Source organism: Erinaceus europaeus, chromosome 15 (genome assembly GCF_950295315.1).
Source record: "Erinaceus europaeus chromosome 15, mEriEur2.1, whole genome shotgun sequence".
Classification (NCBI taxonomy): domain Eukaryota; kingdom Metazoa; phylum Chordata; class Mammalia; order Eulipotyphla; family Erinaceidae; genus Erinaceus; species Erinaceus europaeus.
Window position 1 is genome coordinate 24,834,862 of NC_080176.1, and position 27,290 is coordinate 24,862,151.

The 27,290-nt window shown below is 42.2% G+C and overlaps 1 protein-coding gene and 1 pseudogene across 11 annotated transcripts in view; one reads left to right on the forward strand and one right to left on the reverse strand.

Moving 5' to 3' along the window:
- Positions 1-25,940, forward strand: part of ZNF655 (zinc finger protein 655) — a 31,893-nt gene extending 5,953 nt beyond the window's left edge. For 4 of the 11 annotated variants that reach the window (XM_060173331.1, XM_060173329.1, XM_060173330.1 and 1 more), the window contains exons 2-4: positions 248-410; positions 19,415-19,519; positions 20,411-24,068. In XM_060173331.1, the coding sequence (XP_060029314.1) occupies positions 275-410; positions 19,415-19,519; positions 20,411-21,798 (1,629 nt within the window). In that variant the 5' untranslated portion in view covers positions 248-274 and the 3' untranslated portion in view covers positions 21,799-24,068. The other 7 variants (XM_060173333.1, XM_016193948.2, XM_060173335.1 and 4 more) reach the window with 7 other exon arrangements.
- LOC132533231 (U6 spliceosomal RNA) lies at positions 25,420-25,555 on the reverse strand (annotated as a pseudogene).
- Positions 25,941-27,290: the final 1,350 nt, after the last annotated feature.

Here is a 27,290-nt window from a genome sequence, read left to right on the forward strand (position 1 = left end):
CATCTGGAAAGGCCTGGCATTCTGAACTCTGCTGTGTCCACTTGGAATTGCACACGGAGGCCGTGTTTTTTGGCTTAAAAAAAAAAGGTGGAACTGCTTAATCAGTTTTCCTTCCCTGCAGTGCATTCCAGGTGGTCAATCATCCAGCCCCAGGTGTTTTGGTGGGGTCTCTCCTGCCTTTCAGGTGGCTTTGCTAAAGTGGTTTTTAACTCCTTAACAAATACTTTCTCTTGATCTCACTCCACAGGGATGGTCATTGTCTTCTGGCGCAGTGATGGAAGAGCTACTGGCCCAGGAAACAGCAGCGTTGCCCAGCAGGCAGTTCCAGGGTGTGGAGGCCCACTTGGGGCATCTGTCTCCAGAGCCCCAGTTCGGGCAAGACACTGACATGGAGCAGGGACTCACTGAGGGTAAGGCGGGAAGAAAACGTCCATTCTGTGAGAATGGGAGTGTAGAGGGGCTTCTGGGCCTGATCTGAGGGGGTCCAGCAACTCAGGTGGCCCCCAGGGGAAGGTCTGGAAAAGAGGGACAGATAAGACTCAGCTCAGTCCTGGGCCTTTCTGTTAAGGACAGCCCGTCTTTCTTCTTTTCTTTCTCCTTTAAATATTTACTTATTTAAGATAGACAGAGGGGGCTGGGTGGCATACCTGGTTGAGCACACAGGTTACAATGCACGAGGACCCAGGTTCGAGCCCCCGGTCCCCACCTGCAGGGGGAAAGCTTTGCAAGTGGTGAAGCAGGGCTGCAGGTGTCTCTCTGTCATTCCCCCTCACTATTTCCCCCTTCCCTCTCAATTTCTGGCTATCTCTATTCAATAAGTAAATAAAGATAATTAAAAAAAAAGATAGAGACAGAGAAATTGAGACGGGAGGAGTGACCTGCAGTATTACTTCACCACTTGTGAAGCTTTCTCCCCTGCAGGTGGGGACCAGAGGCTTGAACCCGCGTCCTTGAGCATTCTAGCAAGAGCTTTTTACCAGGTGTGCCACCGCCTGGCCTCGTCTGCCTTTAATGAGCAGAGTGGTTGTCATTCTCTGCTTTGGCTGTTTGTCCTTGAGACAGGCAGCCTTCCCTTTATCCCACCATCACATCCAGACTCATTTCTAAGACACGCCGCTTTTGCTACATTTCACAACCTCTTACCTCACTTTTACTTCCTCTTAGCTTCAGGACCACTCCCCCATCTCCTCCTACCCATTCAAACAGTTCTTCTACATGACCTTGTGTGCTTTGCCACCTGCCATTTTGTTGCAGCTGCAGTTTTTGTAACTAATTTGAGTCAAGAAAGCAACTTTATAGCTCCTTGGTGAGCACAGTGCCCCTGTGAAGGACTACATCTCACCCCGAGGGTGTGTTACTATCTTCATGTGTCTTGTAGTCAGTTGGTCTGCCTTGTACTTGTGTTGTGTAAGAACCTTGCCATAGATGATTTGTGCTCAGCTGCAGTGCCTGAAATAACGTGTGTATCAGCCACACAGATTGAACTCTGTGTGTAGAGTATGGAGGGGACATTGTAGGAATATGAAAAGGATTGTGAGGAAACATAACCTTTCCTTCTCAGGAATCTCACTCACTGGTTGCAGAGATGATGCCTGTTCACATAAGAAAGTTTTCAGAGTAGTGTCTGGGAAAGCTCCAGAAGTCAACTAAATCACCACATCCTGGACAAGCCACTGCAGGCCTCTGCGCTTTGCTCTGCTGCAAAACACGCTTAACACGACCCTGTCTGCCAGGGAATGTCATGTCCTGAGGATAAAGGGACTGTGCAATTTCACAATAAATTCTCTATCTTAGGTCAGCCTAGGGCATACAGAAGCCAAGAGAGAGCAGAGTAGATAGATCCATTCAGTACCTGAAAAAAAAAGGCTTCCTGTTTTGACTGGAATAAGAGTACTGTGGCAGAGGGTCCCAATGATTCCCTCTTCTGGCAGGGAGCCCTAGGAAGGGCTGCTCTCACTCTTGGCTCCTTTCTCCTCCCTCAGCTCCACCTGTCCCCCAGGTGCCTGCTCTTCCCCACAAGGGAAGCCCAGGAGACCAGGCAGCTGCACTTCTGACAGCCGGGTACCAGGTGAGCTGAGGAACCCCCTGTTTTTCCTCAGGGACCATTGCTGCTGATTTAGTGTGGCCCTTTCCTCACCCCACCAGAAAGCATTGCCTGCAGTTTCCCACCCCGTCCCCCCACCCCCTGGCAAAGCAAATCCTAGTTTGGGAACTCATCACTTCAGAGACCTGGACTTCATCCTAACCACCTTCCTGCTTCCCCAGTACCACCAGCAAACACTTTTTTTTTTTTTTTTTTAACCCATAATGCTGTGATGGGCACTTAGATGTTAAGGGTTATGCGACTTAACTACCTAGGTTCTACTTTGTTCTCCCTCCTCCCCATTATAAATTCACAACGGATACTTTCTGTATCTCTTCATTCTCTGGCCGTGATGCTGTAGTGGCTTTATTCCCCAGAGCAGCTAGGCTGTGTTATTTCAGGAGTTTGTGACATTCGAGGATGTGACTGTACACCTTACTCGAGAGGAATGGGGATGCCTGGACCCTGTACAGAGGGATCTCTACAGAGAAGTGATGTTAGAGAATTATGGGAACGTGGTCTCACTGGGTAAGGACTGTCTTTCTTATTATTCAGCTAACCTTTTAGGGTTTCTTTACTTTCTTGTTTCTGAGTTAGAGTGAGGTCTCTGGAAAAGTTGAGTGTGTCTCCTGTTCCAGGTCTTGGAACATCTGAATTCTCCATCTCTAAGATCTCCTCTGGGAATGGGTTTCCTTTTATAGTTCCAAGAAGAGTCATTCTCCTTATTCTTAGTTATATTTCATGCTTTTTAGGGGCAGTCGTTCCATATCAGAAAAGGGAAGTTTCCTTGTGCTATGCCAAAGTTTTCTCCTCCTCTGTCTTTGCCTTTTTTAAATTTTATTTTACTTTATTTTATTTTTATAAGAGAAAGACTAGGATCTCCCAGCATATACCCAAACATTTTCCTTCCTGGTATCTCTGTGCCCCTATATCTGAGAGCTCCCCATTTTTCTTGAAAGAGGAAATCTCTCTCTCTCTCTTTCTTTAAACTTAATCATCCTTGCTTAATAACCCCTCCGTTATTTTTTTAAATTTATTGGGGGGTGAATCAGAATCAGAGCATCATTCTGGCATAGGCAATGCCAGGGAGTGAATTTTGGGACCTTGTGTTTGAGAATTCAACACTTTATCTATTGTTCACCTCCCAGATCACTCCTTTTCTTTTGAAACTCCTAGATTCATCTCCAGGCTCAGAATTTGAGGAATTTTGTTTAGAAGGCAGATCTCACTGTGATTACTTTTCAGTGAGTTACTCAGATGAGAATTCTAACTGCACCTAGAGCAGCAGAAGTCTGACTTTTTCCTCACACTAAGATGTGTGTATCTTTTTTTTTTTTTTTTTTCCCTCCAGGGTTATTGCTGGGCTCGGTGCCTGCACCATGAATCCACTGCTCCTGGAGGCCATTTTTTCCCCCTTTTGTTGCCCTTGTTGTAGCCTCATTGTGGTGATTATTATTGCCATTGTTGATGTTGTTCGTTGTTGGATAGGACAGAGAGAAATGGAGAGAGGAAGGGAAGACAGGGGGAGAGAAAGATAGACACCTGCAGACCTGCTTCACCGCCTGTGAAGCGACTCCCCTGCAGGTGGGGAGCCGGGGGCTCGAACCAGGATCCTTATGCCGGTCCTTGTGCTTTGCGCCACATGCGCTTAACCCACTGTGCCACCGCCTGACCCCCCCTTTTTTTTTTTTAAAGAATTTATTTATTCATGAGAAAGATAGGAGAGAAAGAACCAGCCATCACTCTGGTACATGTGCTGCCGGGGATTGAACTTTGGACCTCATGCTTGAGAGTCTAGTACCTTAGCCACTGAGCCACCTCCCGGACCACAGATGTGTGTCTCTCTTGACACTTGGATGACATGGAAGTGAGTTTAGGCTGCCTGTGGTGCTATAGAGAAGGCTGATTGAGGATTGTGGCAGCCCCCTTGATGTGACTGAGCATTATACTTCCACCTCTTTCTGTTTTTGCCTTCCTTTTTATGTATGTATGTATTTCATTCCACCTTTTGCCTGTGCACTCCCCTGCCACCCCCACCCACTACCGCCACACACACTTCTTGCTTTGCTTATGCTGGTAGCACCCAGGGTGCTATTTTGTCTTCTTGATTGTCCTTGGAATTAAGAGAGGTCTTCTTATCTGTGGGGAGGCAGTCTGCCCACTGGGAAGGTTTTTAGTATGTTTCCCATTCCTGGCTCTTTGATCTTTGTAGGCATACTTCTTCGCCTTCCCACCTCCCGGATTCATAATGTGAATTCCTGCCCGGCCCTGAGTCATACCCAGGCATGTGCTTTCTCTGGAGAAACACTTGCAGTCCTTTCAGCAGGAATCTCCAAGAGATGGCCCAAGTGTCGGCTTCCCGTCGATATTGCTCGCCCCTGCTCGGAAACTCCTTTTCCACGATTGTAAGATTTTAAACTTGACTGATGGAATACATGCTTCCCAGGATGCTACCAGAGTGTAAACTTGCAGCTGCTCAAATGACCTCTGATAAATTTCTAAAGGGTTGAGGAAGCCCTTCGTTGAAACCAGATGCATTTTACATGCAGTTCAGAAGCCATGGTTGGTGGTCATCTATCTGCTCATGCTCTGAGAAACCATAGAGTTCAACTCCAGGTCTTCAGTTATGATCTTTGCATATTAATAGGATGTGTGCTGTGTGCCCTTTTCTGTAGTGAGCACAACCTGCTCCTTCCGTTTCCTAACTCTCCTGTGACCGAGGTTCTCTTCATTTTTGTCATTCTATTCTTCCTTTTAAGTCCTTGTAGCCCTCTCCGAGGTCCTGCCGTAGTCCCCCTTATTCTCTGTGGTGCTCTACAGATTGATGTGTTTAAACAGTTGCTTGGCTCTGTCCTTGGTGAAAGGGAAGGGGGAGGGCAGGAGTTCAGTTTCTTGATTTCAGGGTATCAAATTGAATGTATATTTAACAACTTTGTAAACGCTATAAAGTGACATGTAATTGTAAACTGCTGTTAATTTTATCTGATTGATTACCTAATAGCCAATAGTTAATCTGTTTGCTTTTTGGAGTAAAGAAACTTCTCAAGAGTTTAACTGAATTTCCTTCCATTTTCTCTGTCATCTCTGTACTCACATAAACACATTTGAGAAACCCTCCTACTCAACTTGTTTCTGTGACCAAGTTGGCATCATCTCCTTAGCTGGTATTTTTACAGTCTTTGGGAAAGTCATTTCCATAGTTAGGAGTTCAACAAATTCCTCCTGAAACAAGTTTACTCACTTATTAACTTAATGTTTGGTGTTGTAAAATAAGAATCTCTCATTTAGTCCCCAGTTTCACAGCCTCCTTTCTTTGGTTAACACTCTTTTTATTTTTTATATTTTAAAAAAATATTTTACTTATTTGCTAGCTAGTGAGAGAGAAATTGAGAGGGGAGGGGCAAGATAAAGAGACAGAAAGACACCTGCAGCATTGCTTCACCACTCGTGAAGCATTCCCCCTGCAGGCAGGGACCAGGGGCTTGAACTTTCGTCCCTGTGTGCTATAGCATGAGTGCTTAGCCAGATGTGCCACCACCTGGCCCCTGGTTAACATTTTTCCCACGGCAGTAGTTATGAGTTGTACTTGTCACAGACATCCAAACATTGGCCCTTAGGTTACATACTTTCACAATTTGGTAGTAAATGTATACAGTATGAATAGTTGATTTAAAATGAAGTTTAAAAAATTTTATTATTTGTTGGATAGAAACAAATTGAGAGGGTAGGAGGAGATAGGGAGAGAGAAAGAGACACCTGCAGCCCTGCTTCACCACTTATGAAACTCCTCTGCAGGGGGAACCTGGGGCTTGAATCTGGGTCCTTATGCTTCATAATATGTGTTCAGCTGGGTTTGTCTGGCCCCTAGAGATACCCTGAACCACTTTCTTTCTCTTTCTTTCTTTCCTTTCTCTCTCTCTCTCTTTGTTTCTTTTCTTGTCTCCAGGGTTGAGCTGGGGCTTGATGCTTACACTACAAATCCACTGCTCCTGGACGCCATTTTATCCATTTTGTTGCCCTTGTTGTGGTTGTTGTTGCTGTTTGATAGGACAGAGAGAAATCGAGAGGAGGGGGAGAGATAGACACCTGCAGAGCTGCTTCACTGCTTGTGAAGCAACACCCCCCCCCCCCAGCAGATGGGGTGCTGGGGGCTGGAACCTGGATCCCTACACTGGTCCTTGTGCTTTGAGCCATGTGCTTAACTTGCTGTACTACCACCCGGTCCCCCACTTTTTTTTTTTCCCCAGAGCCCTGCTCAGCTCTGGCTTATGATGGTATGAGGGACTGAATCATGGACTTTGGAGCCTCAGTCTTCAGAGTCTGTTTGCATAACAATTTTTTAAAAATTTATTTATTCATGAGAAAAAGAAGAGGTGAGAGAGAACCAGACATCACTCTGGTACATGTGCTGCTGGGGATCAAACTCAGGACCTCATGGTTGAGAATCCAGTGCTATCCACTGCACCACCTCCTGGACCACATAACTTTTTTTTTTTTTTTAAAGATTTTATTTATTTATGAGAAAGATAGGAGGAGAGAGAAAGAACCAGCCATCATTCTGGCACGTGTGTTGCTGGGGCTCGAACTCAGGACCTCATGCTTGAGAGTCCAAAGCTTTACCACTGCGCCATGTCCCGGACCACATCACATAACTTTTAAAAAATTATTTATTTATTGGATAGAGACAGTCAGAAATTGAGCGGAAGGGAGAGACAGAGAAGGAAAGAGCTGCATAACTATTATACTGTCTCCCCTACACTTCAAAAAAAGGATTTATGAGAAAGAACCAGAGTACCATTCTGGCATGTACATTCCTAGGGATCAAACTCAGGACCTCATACTTGAGAGTCCAGTGCCACCTCTCAGGTTGCATGAGTTGGTGATTGAAAAAGTAGGTAAAGGGCCAGCAAGATAGCTAACTTGGGTAGTGTGCGGCTTTTTCTGTGTCCATTGTTATTCTTCTCTCCTCTACCCCAGCCCCAGTCAAGCTGGAGTGAAGCCCTGGAGATCACCCACCTACCTACCCAAACCCTTAAGGAAAAAAAAAAAGTAGATAAAACAGTCAAATTTTGTCACCAGCTCCAAAAAGCATTTTTGTTGACAATGTGTGAAATATTAACTTGATATTCTGGCTCTGTCCTGGAAAGTTAGATTCTAAAAGAGGCCTAGATTGCATCTCACATGGGACACAGTGGCCTATAGGTGTCTATAGGTGACAGTGCTAGAAACATGCTTGTCAGAATTCAGTTAGGATAAATCAGAAATGCTTGGCATAGACCTCTTAGCATTTGAAGTTGATAACATGAAGATAAAAGTGACTTTGCATAAAATGTCTTTTACTGCCACAGCTCTGTAAATATATCATTTAATCCATACCATACCTCTGTGAATAGGCATTATTGCATTTTACACCTGAAGAGACTCAGAAAAGTTAAATAAGCAGTGTCAGAACTAGGTTTGGATTCACATCTGACTTCGAAGTCTGTGTCTTTTTTTTTCTTCTTCACTATTTTGTTCCATAGGAGAATTAGTCCAAATGTACAAGATCTTTTTTTTTTTTAATTTTTAAAAATTTATTTATTTGTTATTGGATAGAGACAGAGAAATTGAGAGATAAGGGGGAGATAGGAAGAGAGACAAGAGAGATGCCTGCAGACCTGCTTCACCACTTGTGAAGCGACTCCCCTGCAGGTGGGGAGCGGGGGGCTCAAACCGGGATCCTAACCTGTCCTTGTGCTTTGCGCCACGTATGCTTAACCCGCTGTGCTACCACCTGACTCCCTGATTTTTTTTTTTTAATTGCATGGGTTATACTATGATGACAGTTCAATATGTTCTAATATATTAGGTAAATACACATTCAGTCACACAGTTTAGAAGCAGAAAGGACATACATTCAAAAGTAAAGTTGTTTGGGAGTATTCTCCATTGCAGTAGGCATCTACACAAAAGCAATATTGCTAAGGAGAGATTTTATTATTTTAAAGGTTTGTTTATTAATGAGCAGAGGAAGAAGTAAAGAGAGAAAACCAGAGCTTCATTCTGGCATATGCAACACCAGGAATTGAACTCAGTCTGACAAGTTTATCTACTGCACCACTAAGAAGATACTTTGTAAGAAGATACTCTGTGTATTTATTGAAGTCCAGAAAGAGGGCTGGCAAGATAGCACACTTGGCTGGTTTATGTGCCCTTTATTATGGGCACATCCCAATCCAGCCCCCACTGCACTTGAGGGAAAATTCAGTTCTGCAGCCTGCCTGCCTCCCTCCCTCTCTCCTTCTCTTTCCCTCCTTCCTCCCCTCCCTCTCCCCTCCTTTCCCTCTGCCTTTCCTTCTCTTTCTCCTTCCTCCTTGCCTGAACATAAGCTCTGGTTTATGGTGGTGCAAGGGATTGAACCTGGGGCCTTGGAGCCTCAGGCATTAAAGTCTTTTGGCACAGCCTTTATGCTATCTCCCCTGCCCAACTGTGGTGTCTTTCTCTGTCTCTGTTTTTCTGAAAAAGTTGACCTGGATCAGTGAAGCCCCAGGAATGACCAAACAAACAAAGGAGTGCAATTGAGAAAGGCATGAAACTTCCAGGTAACTACAGTCTTAGGATGATACGAATATAGGCAACAAACCAAATAATGTAAAATTTAAACATTGTTATTATATATTTATTTTTTGCCTCCAGAGTTATTGCTGGGGCTTGGTGCCTGCATCATGAATCCATTGCTCCTGGAGGCTTTTTTTCCCCCCTTTTGTTGCCCTTGTTGTTTTATTGTTGTTGTGGTTATTATTGTTATTGATGTTGTTGTTATTGGATAGGACAGAGAGAAATGGAGAGAGGAGGGGAAGACGGGGGAGAGAAAGATACACATCTGCAGACCTACTTCACTGATTGTGAAGAGACCCCCATGCAGGTAGGGAGCCTGGGGCCCAAACTGGGATCCTTAAGCCAGTCCTTGCATTTCGCACCATGTGCTCTTAACCTGCTGTGCTACTGCGGGACCCCCCCCAATTGTTAATATTTTTAAACTACATTAACACAAGAGGGACAAGAAGAAAGAACCACACTAGTACACAAAATGCTGGATCTTGTGCTTTCAAATCTAATACTTTAGTCACTACACCATCTCCCAGACCTTAAATATTATTTATTTTTTGCTTTTTGTTTTTTTTAATTAAGAAAATTGTGATTAATAGTAGGTTACAAGATTGTAAGATTACAGTGTATAGTTCCACACCACGCCCATTACTACAGTTCTGTATCCCCACCCTCCCGCCTCCCAAAGATAACCACCATAGTTCTCACAAGTCTTTTTTTTTATTTATTTTTTTATTTCCTTTTTGTTGCCCTTATTGTTTTATTGTTGTAATTGATGTCATCGTAGTTGTTGGATAGGACAGAGAGAAATGGAGAGAGGAAGGGAAGACAGAGGGTGAAAGAAAGATAGACACCTGCAGACCTGCTTTACCGCCTGTGGAAGGGCTTTCCCTGCAGGTGGGGAGCTGGGGACTCGAACCAGGATCCTCACGGCGGTCCGGTCCTTGTGCTTTGCGCCACGTGTGCTTAGCCCACTGCGCTACTGCCCAACTCCCAGTTCTCACAAGTCTTACAGCTTGCTTGGTTCTTTTTTTTTTTTTCAAATTCATGTGTATCAGATCTCTAAGAAATTCCATGTATGAGTGGTGAAACCATCGATAGTTTTCTTTCATCTCTTTATTTATTTATTTAAAAAAATATTTATTCCCTTTTGTTGCCCTTGTTTTATTGTTGTAGTTATTATTGTTGTTATTGATGTCGTCATTGTTGGATAGGACAGAGAGAAATAGAGAGAGGAAGGGAAGACAGAGGGAGAGAAAGATAGATACCTGCAGACCTGCTTTACCGCCTGTGAAGGGACTCCCCTGCAGGTGGAGAACCAGGGGCTTGAACCAGGATCCTTCAGCTGGTCCTTGCACTTTGCACCATATGCGCTTAACCTGCTGCGCTACTGCCTGACTCCCTCATCTCTTTATTTATTAAATGTTATTTTTTCTAATGACTTTATTATATTTTATTTTTATTAGTGATTTAAAAAAACTACAAAGTAACAGGGGTACAATTCCATACCTTTCCCACCACCAGAGTTCTGTGTCCCCATTCCCTCCCTTGGAAATTGCAGTGATCAGGCATGGGTAGTTATATAAAGTTAATGGTTATATAAAGTGACTCTCATGCCTTAGGCTCCAAAGTCCCATGTTCAATCCTCCATACCACCATAAGCCAGAGCTGAGCATTGCTTTAGTTAAAGAAAGAGAAAACAAAACTGATTCTTCATCACAGATATGGGTTGATGGTTATTTCTTTTTTTTTTTTTCTTTACTTTTTTTTAAATTCCTTTTTGTTGTCCTTGTTTTATTGTTGTAGTTATTATTGTTGTTGTTGTTGGATAGGACAGAGAGAAATGGAGAGAGGAGGGGAAGACGGGGGGAGAGAAAGACACCTGCAGACCGCTTCACCGATTGTGAAACGACTCTCCTGCAGGTGGGGAGCCGGGGCCTCGAACCAGGATCCTTACTTTGGTCCTTGCGCTTCACGCCACATGCGCTTAACCCGCTGCACTACAGCCTGACTCCCTGATGGTTATTTCTATATCTGTCTATATCTATATTTTTTCTCCTATGGTACTTCCTTCTTTTCCATGTTAAGTCACAGCTATACCTATTACTACTTCTGAATATCTTTCCTTTTTTCCTCTTCTCTGTCTGGGTCCTGATGGAATTGGGTTTCAGAGCCCTCTAGTCACCTAACATTTCTCCTCCTCTGGGAGTATGGACCAAAATTCTTTTCTGGGTGCAGAAGGTGGGAGTTCTGGCTTCTGTAATTGCTTCTCCAGTGGACATGGGTGTTGACAGGTCGATCCGTACCCCCAGCCTGTTTCTACCTTTCCTTAGTGTATTCAATGTTATTTTTAAAGATCAGATGTGCTGAGAGGTGACACATCCTGTAGATTGCCTGAGAAGCATAAGGCCCTGAATTTGATCCTTGGCATTGCAGATATCAGGTGATGCTCTGATTCTCTCTTCTTGCTCATTAACAAATGAACAAATTTTTTTTTTTTTTAAATCAGATTAAGTGGAATCTAAACAGAATGTCAGGGTTTAATTTTGCTTAGCTGAAGCTTGGCACATGTGTGTGATTTTACCACTATGGGATGCTTTTTCATTTAAACACACACATACACATACATGAGGGTTGAGGGGCATGACAGCTCTGGAACTTTGTGTATTACCGCAGCATTATTCTTCTGTATGGCACTGGGGTTCAGGCCTGGGCCATGCACAGGACAAGTCATGTGCCCTACTTGGTGAGGTGTCTCTGACTTGAGACTACAAGATTTAGTCAATGTTTAAAGTTTTCATACAGTCATTTTAGGGGGCTGGGTGTTGGCACACCTGTTTGAGTGCACATGTTATAATGTACAGACTAGGGTTCAAGCCCGTTCAAGCCCCTGGTCCCCACCTGCAGGGGAGAAGCTTCACAAATGGTGAAGCAGTACTGCAGGTGTCTCTGTTTCTTTCTCTTTTAAAGAAATATTTATTTATTATTGGATAGAAACAGAAACTGAGAGGGCATCAGGAGATAGAGAGAGACAGAGAGACACCTGAAGCCCTGCTTTACCACTCATGAAGCTTCCCCCCTGCAGGTGGCGACCAGGAGCTTGAACCTCAGTCCTTACACACTGTAACTTAAACACTTAACCAGGTGTGCCACCACCTGGCCCCTCTATTTCTATATATCTCTATCTATATATCTTTCTCAATTTCTCTTTGTCTCTATCCAGTAAATAAGTAAATAATTAAAAAAAAGTAATCTTAGGGCTGGTGAGATAGCATAATAATGATGCAAAAAGACATTCATTCCTGAGGCACCGAAGATCCCAGGTTCAATCCTCAGCACCACCATAAGCCAGAGTTTAGCAGTATTCTGATAAAAACAAAAAAGTAAAATTAAAGGGAGTCGGGCAGTAGCGCAGTGGGTTAAGCGCACATGGTGCAAAGCAAGAACCAGCATAAGTATCCCGGTTCCAGCCTCTGGCTCCTCACCTGCAGGAGTCGCTTCACAGGCAGTGAAGCAGGTCTGCAGGTGTCTGTCTTTCTCTCCCCCTCTCTGTCTTCCCCTCCTCTTTCCATTTCTCTCTGTCCTATCCAACAACAACAACATCAATAACAACAATCGTAACTACAACAATAAAAACAACAAGGGCAACAAAAGGGAATGAATTAAAACAATTAAAAAAAGGTAAATTTAGATTAAAAACTTTTAAAGCAAGTGCATACATACATACACACATTTACTTGTTTTGTGGAGCCAGGGCTGATATATACATGACTTGATTGCTCTCAGACTGGTAGGTGTAGATAAGGAGAGAGAGAGATACCATGGAACTTCCCTGGTGCTGTGGTACACTTACGTGGTACTGGGCTCAAACCTGAGCCACAAACATAGCAAGCTTACCCTATCTAGTGAGCTGTCTCTCTAGGACCCTTGCTATTATTCTTATTTATTTATTTTGCCACCAGGGTTATTGTTGGGCCTCAGTGACTATCCAGTGGCTCCCCTGCATCTGGTGGTCATTTTCTTGTGTGTGTGTGTATACACACATACATATACACACATAGGCATAGACATTGATAGAGACAGAAATAGGGGCTTGGAAAAGGGGAGAGACATCTGCAGCACTGTTTCATTGATCAGAATCTTTTCCCTTGCAGGTGGGGACCAGGTACTTGAACCTGGATCCTCAAGCATGGTAACTTAAGCGCTTTACTGGGTGTGTTATCACCTGCCCCCCACAATTACATATTTTGAAAGTACAGAATTTTGACTTGAATTTAGGTAAAAAGACACTCAGGCCAATGGCAAGAAAACTTCATTAATACTTTGTCACCCTTCATTAGAGTGGGAAGAATTTCACTGTGGAATCAGGTCTAGGCTCTGTTGTGCAGTTGTAAAACACTGAGCAAATTATGTAAACTGACACATAGTTTCTTTCCATGTATCTTTCTACTCATTGTCTCACTTTTAAAAAAAATTTATTCCCTTTTGTTGCCCTTGTTGTTTTACTGTTGTAGTTATTATTGTTGTTGTTATTGATGTTGTCGTTGTTGGATAGGACAGAGAGAAATGGAGAGAAGAGGGGGAATCTAGAGAGGGGGAGAGAAAGATAAGACACTTGCATACCTGCTTCACTGCCTTTGAAGCGACTCCCTGTAGGTGGGGAGCTGGGGGCTCCAAGCAGGATCCTTACGCCGGTCCTTGAGCTTGCGCCACGTGTGCTTAACCTGCTGCGCTATCACCCGACTCCCTGTCTCACTGTTTTTATTTTTTTTACTTCCTTTCACTGCCCTTCTTGTTTTGTTGTTGTTATTGATGTCATCGTTGTTGGATAGGACAGAGAGAAATTGAGAGAGGAGAGGAAGACGGGAGAGAAAGACAGACACCTGCAGGCATGCTTCACCGATTGTGAAGTGACTCCCCTGCAGGTGGAGAGCCAGGGGTTTGAACCGGGATCCTTATGCCGGCCCTTGCGCTTTGCGCCACGTGCACTTAACCCGCTGCGCTACCGCCCGACTCCCTGTTTTTATGTTTTTTAAAAAGTTCACCTTTTGGGGGGGGGAGGTGGGCTATGGTGCATTTAGTAAAGCACACACATTACCACGTGCAAGGACCCAGGTTCAAGCCCCTGGTCCCCACCTGCATGGGGGAAGCTTCCTGAAGTGGTTCAAGCCCCTTCCCTCTTGATTTTCTCTGTCTCTATCCCATAAGTAAAAATAATAAAAAATTATAAAAAGCCAGGTTTTTTTTATAAGGGTGGGTGTGAGGAGGCTGGACAGTGATGTGATTAAGCACAGCATAACTGGGTAAAGACCTGGGTTCAACCCCCCCTCCACTCTGCAAGAAGGAAACTTCACGAGCGATGAAGCAAGTATTGTACATGTCTCTCTGCCTTTCTCCTCTTTGTCTTCCTCTCTCAAAAATTCTCTCTAACGGGCCAGGCTGTGGCGCACCTGGTTGAGCACACACGTTCCAAAAATTCTCTCTGTCCTTGCAAATAAAAAGAAAGAAAGACCAGGAATAGTGGTTTCATTGTGCAGGCACTAAGTCCCAGAGTTCACCTTGGTGGAAAAAAAAAAAGATTGGGTTTGAGTTCCAGCTTCAATTAATTATACATTGAATATGTTATCTAAACTCCCTGAGTCTTGGTTTTCCTGTTATGAGATGGGTACAATAATAGTTTCTCAGTGTTGTGATATTGAATGAAAGCTCATAAATATCTTGGCAAGGTATTTTACATCTACCAAATGCTTATGCAAACTTTAGCTTACTATTTTTTTTTATCTTTATTTGTTTATTGGATAGAGATAGCCAGAAATTGAGAGGGAAGGGGGAGATAGAGAGGGAGAGAGACAGAGAGACACCTGCAGCCCTGCGTCACCACTTGCAAAGCTTTCCTTCTTCGGGTGCGGACTAGGGACTCAAACCTGGGTCTTTGAGCATTATAACAGGTGTGCTCAACCAGGTGCACCACCACCTGGCCCCCTTAAGCTTACTATTTTGATCATATAAGTAACTTGTTATTTTAATTTGTTAATTTTTACCAGAGTGCTGCTTAGCTCTGGCTGATGGTGGTACTGGAGGTTGTATCTGGGACACTGGAGTCTCCAGAGTGGAAATATTTTTCCTTTGTCTCTAAATTGCAGTCTTCTCTGTTTTCTAGGCATTTTGGTTTATACCTTACAGTGTTACCTTTTCTTTTAAATTTCTTTATTGGGAGATTAATGGTTTATAGCCAATAGTAAAATACAATAGCTTGTATATGCATAACATTTCCACGTAACAATACAACCCCCAGTAGGTCCTCCTCTGCCATCATGTTCCAGGACATGAACCCCTCCTCCCACCCCCACCCCCTGAGAATGTTATTTTTGACATGAATCTAAAATCAAATCCTTGCCTCACAGGAAGATGATCCTTTTTGTTATACATAAATTATAAATGAAAGTATAGAGTAAATAGATCAAAATTTATTTTAGTTATTAAGTACTTAGAAACACCTTCATATATTAAAATTATGCTTTGTGAATTTGGAGCAGAATGCTTACTGCTTTATGCCACTTTAACTTTTTATTTTCAACTTATATATATTTTATTTAAATCTTTTTATTTATTATTATTTTTATTTATTAGATACAGACAGAAATTGAGAGGGGTGGAGGAGATAGAGAGGGAGAGACAGACACCTGCAGTCCTGCTTCACCACTCGTGAAGCTTTCCCCCTGCAGGTGGGGACCAGGGGCTTGAACCTGGATCCTTGTGCACTGCAATGTGTGCGCTTAACCAGGTGCACCAACGCCTGGTCCCTCAACTTATATTTTAAAGAATAAGGGGCTTTCTCTAGTCAAGAGAGATAGGAGAGGGTTGGATTTTATTTTATTTTAATGAGAGCAATAGAGATAGGTGTGTGCAGGCAGAGGCATGCACCAGAGCCCTGCTCAGTTCTGGCTGATGGTGGTGCTGGAGATTGAATCTGGGACCTCAGAGCCTCAGGCATGAAAGTCTTCTTACATAACCATCATGTTGTCTCTCCAGCTTAATTTACCTTTATTTTATTGCCGACAGGGTATTGCTAGTGTTTAGTGACTGCACAGGGCAGACGCTAGAAGAAGAAGTGACTGCACAAAGAATCCACTGTTCCTGGCAGTTATTTATTCTTTATTTTTAATTTTTATTTATTATTTTAAAAAATATTCCCTTTTGTTGCCCTTGTTGTTTTATTGTTGTAGTTATTGTTGTTGTTGATGATGTCATTGTTGTTGGATAGGACAGAGAGAAATGGAGAGAGGAGGGGAAGACAGAGGGGGAGAGAAAGACAGACACCTGCAGACCTGCTTCAGCGCTTGTGAAGCGACTTCCCTGCAGGTGGGGAGTCGGGACTCAAACCAGGATCCTTACGCCAGTCCTTGCGCTTTGTGCCACTTGTGCTTAACCCGCTGCACTACCACCCAGCTCCCTTCTGACTTCTTTTTAAACTTAAACCAAGTTTATTGATATGGAGGACCTGAACTAAGTAAGTCTCCAGGAAGAGAAATACCTTTCTTGTGTGTGTTCTCATTTCCATGCAGGTAAGTTCTCATGGGGAGGCAGAGAGGGCCGCTACTCATTATATTTCTGGGCCTCTGCCCTTTTCAAAACACAGGTTGTCCTGTGTTGACACTTTGGCATGGATTTGGCACTCAGCTGTCACTCTAAAATAAATGGATCCAAAGAAATGCATGATAGTGGCATGGGAGGCAATACAGTGGATTAGGTGTTGGGTTTTCATGCATGAGACAACAAATTTGGTCCTTGGCATCACATGCTAGATTAATGCTCTGGTTCTCTCCTCTCTTTCATTAGTAAATAAATAAAATATTTCTGTAAAAAGAGAAAGCACATGGTATAAGATATATGAGGATGTACTCAAGAAACTAATAAATCAAGAAGGGTGATAATATCTGAGGCCAATTAAAATGTATGAACTCTATCATTCTTACAATTCAGGAAAAGAGGAACAGATGATGCATTTTTTAATAAATCTTTTATTGATTGATGAGAAAGATAGGAAGAGAGAGAAAGGACCAGACATCACTCTGGTACATGTGCTGCCAGGGATTGAACTCAGGACCTCATGCTTGAGGGTCTGATGCTTTATCCACTGTGCTACCTCCCAGACCAGATAATACATTTTATAGACATTTAGTAAATGGAGAGAAGGGCTTTTGGAGATAAGGGGCATGAGCTAATCTTGTATGAGCCTCTAGAAGCTGAGCATGTGTAACAGCTGCCTCTTTGATACCATAATCTGCTTTCTTTTTTTTAACTTTTTTTTTTCATTTTATTTATTTATTTTCCCTTTTGTTGCCATTGCTGTTTTTTCATTGTTGTTATTGATGTCATCATTGTTAGATAGGACAGAGAGAAATGGAGAGAGGAGGGGAAGACAGAGAGGGGTAGAGAAGGATAGACACCTGTAGCCCTGCTTCACCACCTGTGAAGTGATTCCCCTGCAGGTGGGGAGCTGGAGGCTCAAACTGGGATCCTTATGCTGGTCCTTGTGCTTTGCGCCACGTGCACTTAACCCACTGCGCTACCGCCCGACTCCTGACCCCCAGAATATCTTTTATAGAAAAAAGCAAAAGGTGAAGAGGTAGTATAATGGTTATGCAAAAGCCTTTCAGGCCTGAAGCTCCAAAGTCTCATGTTCAATTCCCCATACTATCACAAGCCAGAGCAAGAGACACACTGCTTCTAAGAAAGCAGATTATGCGGGTTAAGTGCACTTGGCGCGAAGCGCAAGGATCGGCGTAAGGATCTGGGTTTGAGCCCCTGGCTCCCCACCTGCAGGGGAGTACCTTCACAGGCGGTGAAGCAGGTCTGCAGGTGTCTCTTTCTCTCCCCCTCTCTGTCTTCCCTTCCTCTCTCCATTTCTCTCTGTCTCATCTAACAATGATGATATCAATAACAACAATAATAACTACAACAACAATAAAAAAACAAGGGCAACAGAAGGGAAAATAAATAAATATAAAAAAGATATTCTTGTGGTCCAGGAGGTGGCACAGTGGATGGATATAGCATTGGATTTTCAACCATGAGGTCCCGAGTTCAATCCCTGTCAGCTCATGTACCAGAGTGATGTCTGGTTCTTTCTCTTTCTCCACCTATCTTTCTCATGAATAAATAAATTCTTTTTTTAAAAAAAGCTATTTTGGGGGCTCAGTGGTGGCACACTTGGTTGAGAGCACTTATTACAATGCACAAGGACCTGGGTTCAAGACCCCAGTCCTCACCTGTAGGGAGAAAGCTTTGCGAGTAGTGAGGCAGGGCTGCAGTTGTCTGTCTCCCTCTCTTTTTAAATTTTTTAAATTCTATTTATTCCCTTTTGTTGCCCTTGTTTTATTGTTGTAGTTTTTATTGTTGTTATTGATGTCATTTTTGGATAGGACAGAGAGAAATGGGGCGAGAAGGGGAAGACAGAGGGGTAGAGAAAGAGAGACACCTGCAGACCTGCTTCACTGCTTGTGAAGTGACTCCCCTGCAGGTGGGGAGATGGGGGCTCAAACTGGGATCCTTACTCCGGTCCTTGCACTTTGCACCATGTGTGCTTAACCCGCTGCGCTACCGCCCAACTCCCTTCTGTCTCCCTATCTCCTTCTCCCCTCTCGATTTCTGGCTATCTTTATCCAATAAATAAATAAAGATAATTTAATAACAAAGATATCCTGTCTTAGTTGTCTTTTATGCAAGCCAGAGAAAGAGCATTTTATGTGAAAACACACTTTTCCCCCACTATATGGTATTTTAGTTTACATGTCTTCCAGCTAGCGTGTATGGTTCTTTTTTTTTTTTTTAATACTTAAAAAAATCATTATTGGAGGAGGCAGAGAGGGAAAGGGAGATATCTACAGCCTCTCTTCACTACTCCTGAAGCTTTCCCTCTGCAGGCTTGAACCTGGGTCCTTGTGCACTATAATGTGTGCGCACTTAAGCAGGTATGTCACTGCCTGGCCCCGTTCTTGAGAATATAGTTCATCTGCCTAGACTCTCCATCCTCAACTTAAGTGTTAAACAAGAGTGTAAGTTCCTAATGAGTAAGGATGTGTTATGTGATTCTTTTGTTTTCTTATGCACACTGAAGTGTATTGTTTGTTGAAATTGGTCCTTGGATTATTTATTCCACCTTCAATAATTCTGTTGCTGCAGGTTAGCTTGCCAGTCAATAGGTGGCTGGTATTCATCTTTCTCCAGTTCAGCAAAATTGTATTTTGATGACCTTATTTTGACCAGGTGTGATACTTGGGTTGATGTACAGTTAACAGATGAAGAGTAACAATAAGGTCTGTGAAGACGGACATACCGTGGTCCGGGAGGTGGCGCAGTGGTAAAGCTTTGGACTCTCAAGCGTGAGGTCCCGAGTTCGATCCCCAACAGCACATGTGCCAGCGTGATGTCTGGTTCTTTCTTTCTCCTCACATCTTTCTCATAAATAAATAAAATCTTAAAAAAAAAAAAGACATATACCCATGCACAAATTCTCTCGTCTGAGTAATGTTTAAGTTAGTACTGCTTTCATAAATCATTAGTTTGCCTTTTCACACACCTATTTATAAGCACAAATATAAGCTCCTTGTAGAGGGTCTTTACCCTCCTTTTCAGACCTTTCTGGTATCTTCTCTTCCTATTAAGAATTAAGGGATGGGGTAGGGAGTGACTGCTGTCTGGGAACAAGTCACTATATCCCATTTCCTTCTCTATAAGCAGGACTTCCAGTTACCAAGCCTGAGGGGATCACCCAGCTCGAGCAAGATCTACAGGTCTTTGATCTGGAAAATAAGAATAGAGAAGCCTTAAGAGATGACTGTTCAGGTGAGTAAGTTAGATCCATGTAGATGGAATTAATTGGGATTTAAAGTTGAATTAAAAATTTATTTATTTATTTATTTTCCTTTTGTTGCCCTTGTTTTTTTATTGTTGTTGTTGTTATTGATGTCGTTGTTGTTAGATAGGATGGAGAGAGGAGGGGAAGACAGAGAGGGAGAGAAAGATAGACACCTGCAGACCTGCTTCACCGCCTGTGAAGCAACTCCCCTGCAGGTGGGGAGCCGGGGCTCGAACTGGGATCCTTCCACTAGTCCTTGTGCTTTGCGCCATGTGCTACTGCCTGACTCCCAAAGTTGAATTGTTGAGCCAAGTTGTAGCTGACTAGGCAGTCACAATGAAGAGATCCTTCTTACTTTTGATGAGCTATTTTGTCCCTTATTCCCTACAAGTTATAGTATGTCCCCATTAAGTTGTTTATCTATAATTATTTTCAACTATTTCCCTACTATCACCTTTGAAACCCCTTAATTGGTTGCCATCTTAGTCTACTGAACATACCTTGTTCTTACCACATCCTGAACCATTTAGATCCTAAACTTTATTGCTTCTATTCATGTCTTTGTATCTTCTGTTGAGATTTTGTCCTTATGTTTCAGAGTAAATAGTTTTCTCATCCTGTTAGAAACTATATTATTGTGGTCCGGGAGGTGGCGCAGTGATAAAAGCTTTGGACTCTCAAGCATGAGGTCCCAAGTTCGATCCCTGGCAGCACATGTGCCAGAGTGATGTCTGGCTCTTTCTTTCCTCCTGTCTTTCTCATTAATAAATAAAAACTTTAAAAAAACTATATTATTTAATTTTTTTCTCTCTGAGTTTTATTTTTTCTAAGTACAGAGTATAGATTACATTTGCATTTCTATTTATATATTGAATCAGATGGAGAAACCAGAGAAGAAAACAAGCTGTTGCTTCCTAAGCAGAAAAATTCGGAAGAACATTTATACAAAGTAAGAGTAGGAAGACTCAAAAGGGATACTGTCCAGGTTCCTGAGACTAGAGAAGTGTGCAAACCCGAGGCTAGATTAGAAAGACTTCAGGAAATCCTAAGGAAATTTCTTTTTCTAGAGAGAGAGTTTAGGCAAATAACAATCAGCAAGAGAACCTTTACTAGTGAGAAGAACAATGAATGTAATGAGCCCGAAAAAAGCTTCAGTCTGGACTATGCCTTTGACACTGATCAGAGAGTTCTTAGAATACAGAATGCTGATGATGTTGACAAATACGACATGGGCTTCAACCAGAATTCAACTGCTGCCAAACATGAACAAGTAAATCTAACACAGGATTTTCAGAGTTGTGAGTATAAGGAAACTCTAATGGACCTCTCCCCCCTGAACAAATGTGAAAGCGTCCCTGAGAAATGCTATAAATGCGACACATGTGAGAAAATCTTCCATCAGAGCTCAGCCCTTTCTAGACATCAGAGAATTCACACTAGAGAAAAACCCTACAAGTGTAAGGAATGTGACAAATCTTTCAGTCAGAGCTCAAGTCTTAGTCGGCATAAAAGAATACACTCTAGAGAGAAACCTTATAAATGTGAAGCATCTGATAAATCCTGTGAAGCATCTGATAAATCTTGTAGTCAGAGCTCAGACATAATCCAACATAAGAGGATTCACACTAGAGCAAAATCTTACAAGTGTAACCATTGTGAGAGAGTCTTCAGTCGTAGTGTACACCTTACTCAACATCAGAAAATTCACAGAGAGAATTCTTGTAAGTGTACTGTATGTGGCGGTGACTTTTATCATACCTCTTATCTAGCTGAACATCAAAAGACCCACTGTGAAGAGAAATCCCATGACTACAATGAATGTGGGTTGACCTTTGTTAAACATCAGGGGACTCATCTACGAGAGAAGCCCTACCAGTGTAATGAATGTGGAAGAGATTTCAGATTACATTCCCATCTTATTCAGCATCAAAGAATTCACACAGGAGAGAAATTACATCAATGTAGTGAATGTGGAAAAGCTTTCAACCAAACCTCTTGCCTTATTCAGCATCACAAAATCCACAGGAAAGAGAAATCCTATGAGTGTAATGATTATGAGGGAAGCTTCAGTCATAGCTCAGATCTTGTCCTGCAGCAAGATGACCTCAGCAGAGACAAAGCCTTTGACTGTGATGCCTGGGAACAGAACCTTAGTCAGAAAGCACATCTTGTTCAGCATCAAAGAATTCACACCAAAGAGAAACCTTATGAATGTAATGAACATGAAAAGACATTTAGTTCAATCCAGGCCTCATTCAACATCTGAGAGTTTACAGCAGGGACCAGTCATGTATGTAACCAAAAGTGGTAAAGCCTTCAGTTGTAATAACATTTTATCAGCACCAGAGTATCTCCATCAAAGAGGAACCCTCAGAATGTGATGAATGTAGGAAAGTTATTAGCATTAAACTCTTAATTAACACCTGTAAACCCATACCAATGAGAAGCCTACAGATAAATTGAATGTGGTAAGTGTCTCATGCTGTTTTCATCTTAGTCACCATTGGGGAATTCACACTGGAGTAAAACTCCATCACTGTAATGAATGTGAAAAGTCCATCATCAAAGAAACTTGTTCATCAAATTGTTCCATGCACAAAGCCTATGAATGTAATAAATGTGTTTATATGTGAGAAGATTCAGTCATATCCCTCATTCAATATTAAAGAGTCATATCCCAGGAAAAGTCATTTGAGTATAAATGTGATGGCAACTCCTTATAGTTCTAATCATCTGAATACCCAGACCAGAAAATGACATAATGCAAAAGGAAAAGTTTACCACCGTATTTCAGGCTTTACTTGACATAAAATTAGAAAATTGTTATTTGTATATGAAATTGTTAATATATTTTGTCTGAATTTTTTTTTTTATAGAAGAATAAGTCTGAGGAGTGACATGGTAAATGCATTGCTATTTTTCTCATGATATTTGAAATTTTAACATGATAGTTTAAAGTAGGTATGTATACGTTATTTATGCTCACTTAAGTTCCATTTTTTATTTTAATATGGCCTTTAAGCATTTTTAAAATCCTGAAATCCATTTTTACTGTTCATAGCTTTCCTAAGATATCATTAGTTCATCAGTGTTAAAATGTGAAATGTAAAAAAGTAGCTCATGTAGTTTTTTTTTTTCTCCTATTTTCAACCCGGAGTCTTTCCAAAACAGACACCTAGGCCTGTTCTTTTCTGAGGAAAATGAGGCACTTAATACTTTGTTCTTTTCCAATCACAACACTTGAATTTCTGTTAATTTCCCCATTTTCTTAAGCACTTTCAAAGGAGAATTTAAGCTTTTCACTAGCAGGTATGCAAACCCTACTTGATGTTTTGAAGGATCTTTTACTGCTTTTTCACATCCTACCCATCATCCAGAAATCTGAAAAATTATGTCCTCCCTCGCCCCTCCTTGAGCTTGTGGCAGTTGGCTAGGCATTTTTAGGCAATGCCCAAATTCTTCACTGCCTAGTTTGCTTCTATAGTCCTCTAGAAGAAAAGACTATAATAAGGCCATCAGGCAACCAATAGGACTCCTGGTGACCTAACTGCATTTAGTAGCTGTTCTGTGTATCTTAGGCTTAGACTTATTTTATGTATTCCCATTGAAGGCCAGTAAAGATGGTTAGGTTTGGTCTGCTTTTGATAGGGGAAAGCAAAGAACATAAACTAAATTGAGAGAACTTCATAAGAAAATGCAGCCTTCCAATGAAGATGACTTGTTTTATGTAATATCTATAGAGTATTTCAATAGAGTGGCAGGTTTATTTCTTGTAAGATTTTAACCATTACAGTTACTTCTTTATGTGTTTGAATGTCTGACACTAGTCTCCCCTTCTTAACTCAGGACAATATTTGAAATGTGAGGGTTTTGTGTATTGTTGACTCATCACATTAAAAAAAATTGTATTAGTGTCCATCGGCTGTAAAAAAGAAGAACTTTTTTCCCCCATAAAATCACACATGTAGGCTCCAGAGTTCAGGGTCACTGTCATAATACCCAGCAAAAGTTCATGATTCTTTAGGTGATGTCATACTAATTTATTATATTCTACATCTCAAGCTTCGTAACATCTTGTGAGTAAAGTATTATTTAAAATTATAGTTGTGATTCCAGCAGTTGAGGCCTTTGTAGTCAAACATTATACTGTACACTCAGTAAATACACAAAATGTTATCTTTCTATAATCCTTTTATGGCTAGTCTCTAGGATAGTTCTACCATGATATTTTACCTCTTGGCATTAAGCAGGTATTGGATTTTGTCAGGGAAAGACAGAGATCTAAATGAAATTTATCTAAATATAGAAGCAAATTAAAAAACACATATGGCTTTCCATATATGACTATGAATACCCTTACATATCTAGAGACCAGCAGCCACCATCAGTGATATTGAAACTAAGGATTAAATAATCCTAAATATGTAATAACCACATGTATGCATTTTGTTTAGGAATGTGCTTTTGTACTTTAAATCAAAAGTGTACTAGGTACTTTTGAGAATCTGTTCCAAATAAAATTTGAAGGCCTCAGAAGCGTTTTGGGATCTTGGGATTACCTTCCTGGGTGGTTCATTTCCTTTCAGAAACCTGCTTTGTAAGAGTGGATCACCCAGGAGTCGGGCAATAACACAGTGGGTTAAGTGCACGTGGCACGAAGCTCAAGGACCTGCGTAAAGGATCCCGGTTCGAGCCCCTGCCTCCCCACCTGCATGGGAGTCATTTCACAGGTGGTGAAGCAGGTCTGCAGGTGTCTGTCTTTCTCTCCCCCTCTCTGTCTCCCCTCCTCTCCCCATTTTTCTCTGTCCTATCCAACAGTGACAACAACAATAACTACAACAACAATAAAAAACAAGGACAACAAAAGGGAAAATAAATAAAAATTAAAAAAAAGAGTGTATCACCCACATGTACTGATCCAAACCTTGCTCTTCTACAGATATCTGGAAAAAAATATGTTAGGATTTAAAGTTACTTGATTGGGTTGCTATTGGCTTGGCTCATAAGTGAGTAAACAACTTGAGATTTTAGAGCTGGAAATAATGTGCTTTTATTTATTTATGGGGCAGGAAGGGGGAGAACCAGAGCATCACTCTGGCACATAAGATGCTGGAGTTAGGGGACCAGGTGGTAACGCAGTGGGGCTAGGCATACATGATGCAAAGTGCAAGGACTGGCATAAGGGTCCCAGTTTGAGCCCCCAGCTCCCCACCTGCAGGGGGGTCACTTCACAAGCGGTGGAGCAGGTCTGCAGGTGTCTCTCTTTCTCTCCCCCTCTCTGTCTTTCCCTCCTTTCTTCATTTCTCTCTGTCCTATCTAACAATGATGACAACAATAACTACAACAATAAAACAAGGGCAACAAAAGAGAATAAATAAATATTTAAAAAACAAGGGCAACAAAATGGGAAAAATGGCCTCCAGGAGCAGTGGATTTGTAAGTGCAGGCACCAAGCCCCCCAATAACCCTGGAGGCAAAAAAAAAAAAAGATGCTGGAGTTAGAACGTGGAGTCTCTTGCTTGAGAATCCAAAACTTTATCTACTGTACCACCTCCCAGCCCACCAATAAATAATTTTTTATAAATTAGAAACCAAAATAATCCTCGTGGATAACCTTAACCCCAGTAAGTTTGCAAATATTAAGTTTGTCCACTATAAGCTTCTGTTAGTCTTATTAGTCATAAGGATTGGTGGGCAGAGAGAAAAGAGTCAACTTATTTTATCTCCTGTTTGCCTGCTTGCACTTGTGTGCATGGACATATTCAAACTTAATCCTCACAACAAGCTCTGCTTTGTAGAACAACTGATGCATATCAACATTAACCCACTAGGGTGACAGTTCATTTAGGACTCTCTGACTCCAAAGTTTTTTTTTTCTTTCTTTTTTTTAGATATGGAACGCTTCACGAATTTGTATGTCATCCTTGTGCAGGGGCCATCTCTGTATCATTCTGTATCATCTGTATCAGGGGCTAATCTCTGTATCATTCCAATTTTAGTATATGTGCTGCCGAAGCAAACACCCGTTTTATTAGTATTTGACACATCCCAGAATCCAGAGAAATTTTCTTTTGAAGTTCTTCAATTTTTAAAAAATATTTTATTACTTATTTTTTAATTTTTTTAAATATTTATTTTATTTATTCCCTTTTGTTGCCCTTGTTGTTTTATTGTTGTTATTATTGTTGTCATCGTTGTTGGATAGGACAGAGAAACGGAGAAAGGAGGGGAAGACAGAGAGGGGGAGAGAAAGATAGACACCTGCAGACCTGCTTCACCGCCTATGAAGCGACTCCCCTGCAGGTGGGGAGCCGGGGTTTGAACCGGGATCCTTATGCCGGTCCTTGTGCTTTGCGTCACCTGCGCTTAACCCGCTGCGCTACAGCCCTACTCCCTTTAAAGATTTTATTTATTTATTCATAAGAAATGATAGGAGAGAAAGAACCAGACATCACTCTGGTACATGTGCTGCTGGGGATTGAACTTGGGACCTCATGCTTGAGAGTCCAAAGCCTTATCCACTGTGCCACCTCCCAGATCACACTGGAAGTTCTTCAATTTTTTTTTAAAGATTTTTAAAAAAAATATTTATTCCTTGGGAGTCGGGCTGTACCGCAGCGGGTTAAGTGCAGGTGCTATTATGTCCACAATAATTCACCGTCATAGTTTGCAGTTGATGCTAAGTGCTACCAGAGCTCTCTGGATAGGAGAAGAAACTATCTGAATACCTTTTGAGACCTAGACTTAACCTTCTTGAAACAAACTTAGTCAAAGGTCCCGGATTTGACTTCCTGCCTGGATACCCACTCCCCACCATCACTAGATTTATGCTTGTAGTTTTCAGACCCCCAAATACACTCCTGATTGTACTGACTAGAACTAGCTGTGTATGTGTATCCTTACACCCCAGCAAGGACCCATGCCAGGAGCTCAAGCTCACGTCCTTGTGCTTGGTAATGTGTTTACTCAGCTGGGTGTGTCACCGCCCATACCCTTAAGTTTTTTCCCCCATGACAGAGACACCAGTTCAGCTCTGATGGTGTTGGGGGTCAAAATTGGAACCTCTGGGGTCTCAGATCTACAAGTCTTGGGCTTTCAACACAAGCTATCTCCCCGACTCAGTTGCTATGCTTAAGCACACATTCTAAAGTGTCCAGTCCTGAGTGGGGGCTGTTCTGCACATGGTGGCCCCATTGAACAGCATGCCCACCCCAGGGGCGGAGCACTTCCTGTGCTCAGGTGCAGGAGGAGTCTTAGGGCAAAGGAGGAGGTGGAAGTGGGATTTTGACATTGACACCCAAAAGTGAAGAGTTTAAACCTATCAGAGGTCTCAGGATGAAACCTTTTTCTCTGCTGGTGAGCAGATTACATGCCCAGAAACAGGGCCTGGGAGTAGGGGAGCTAGAGTTGGCAAGGTTTTGGGGGACCACAAGTGATGTAGTGTCCTGGGAAGTCTGGGAAACCCCTTCCAGGAGCTCCTGGAAACTGCTGTTGGGGTGGCACCAGGGTCCTGTTTTGGGGAGATGGAGCAACTCAGTCCTTGGTGGGCACCCCCTTGATGGTCTAGAGGTTGATGGAAGCTCTGGAGTCCCATCAAGGGGTCAAGGGAGAGGTTAGGGACTCTGAGCTACTGCCCGACTCCTGAGCCCATTTATTTTATTTATTTAATTTTTTAACATTTTTTTATTCCCTTTTGTTGCCCTTGTTGTTTCATTGTTTTTGTACTTGTTGTTGATGTCGTTATTGTTGGATAGGACA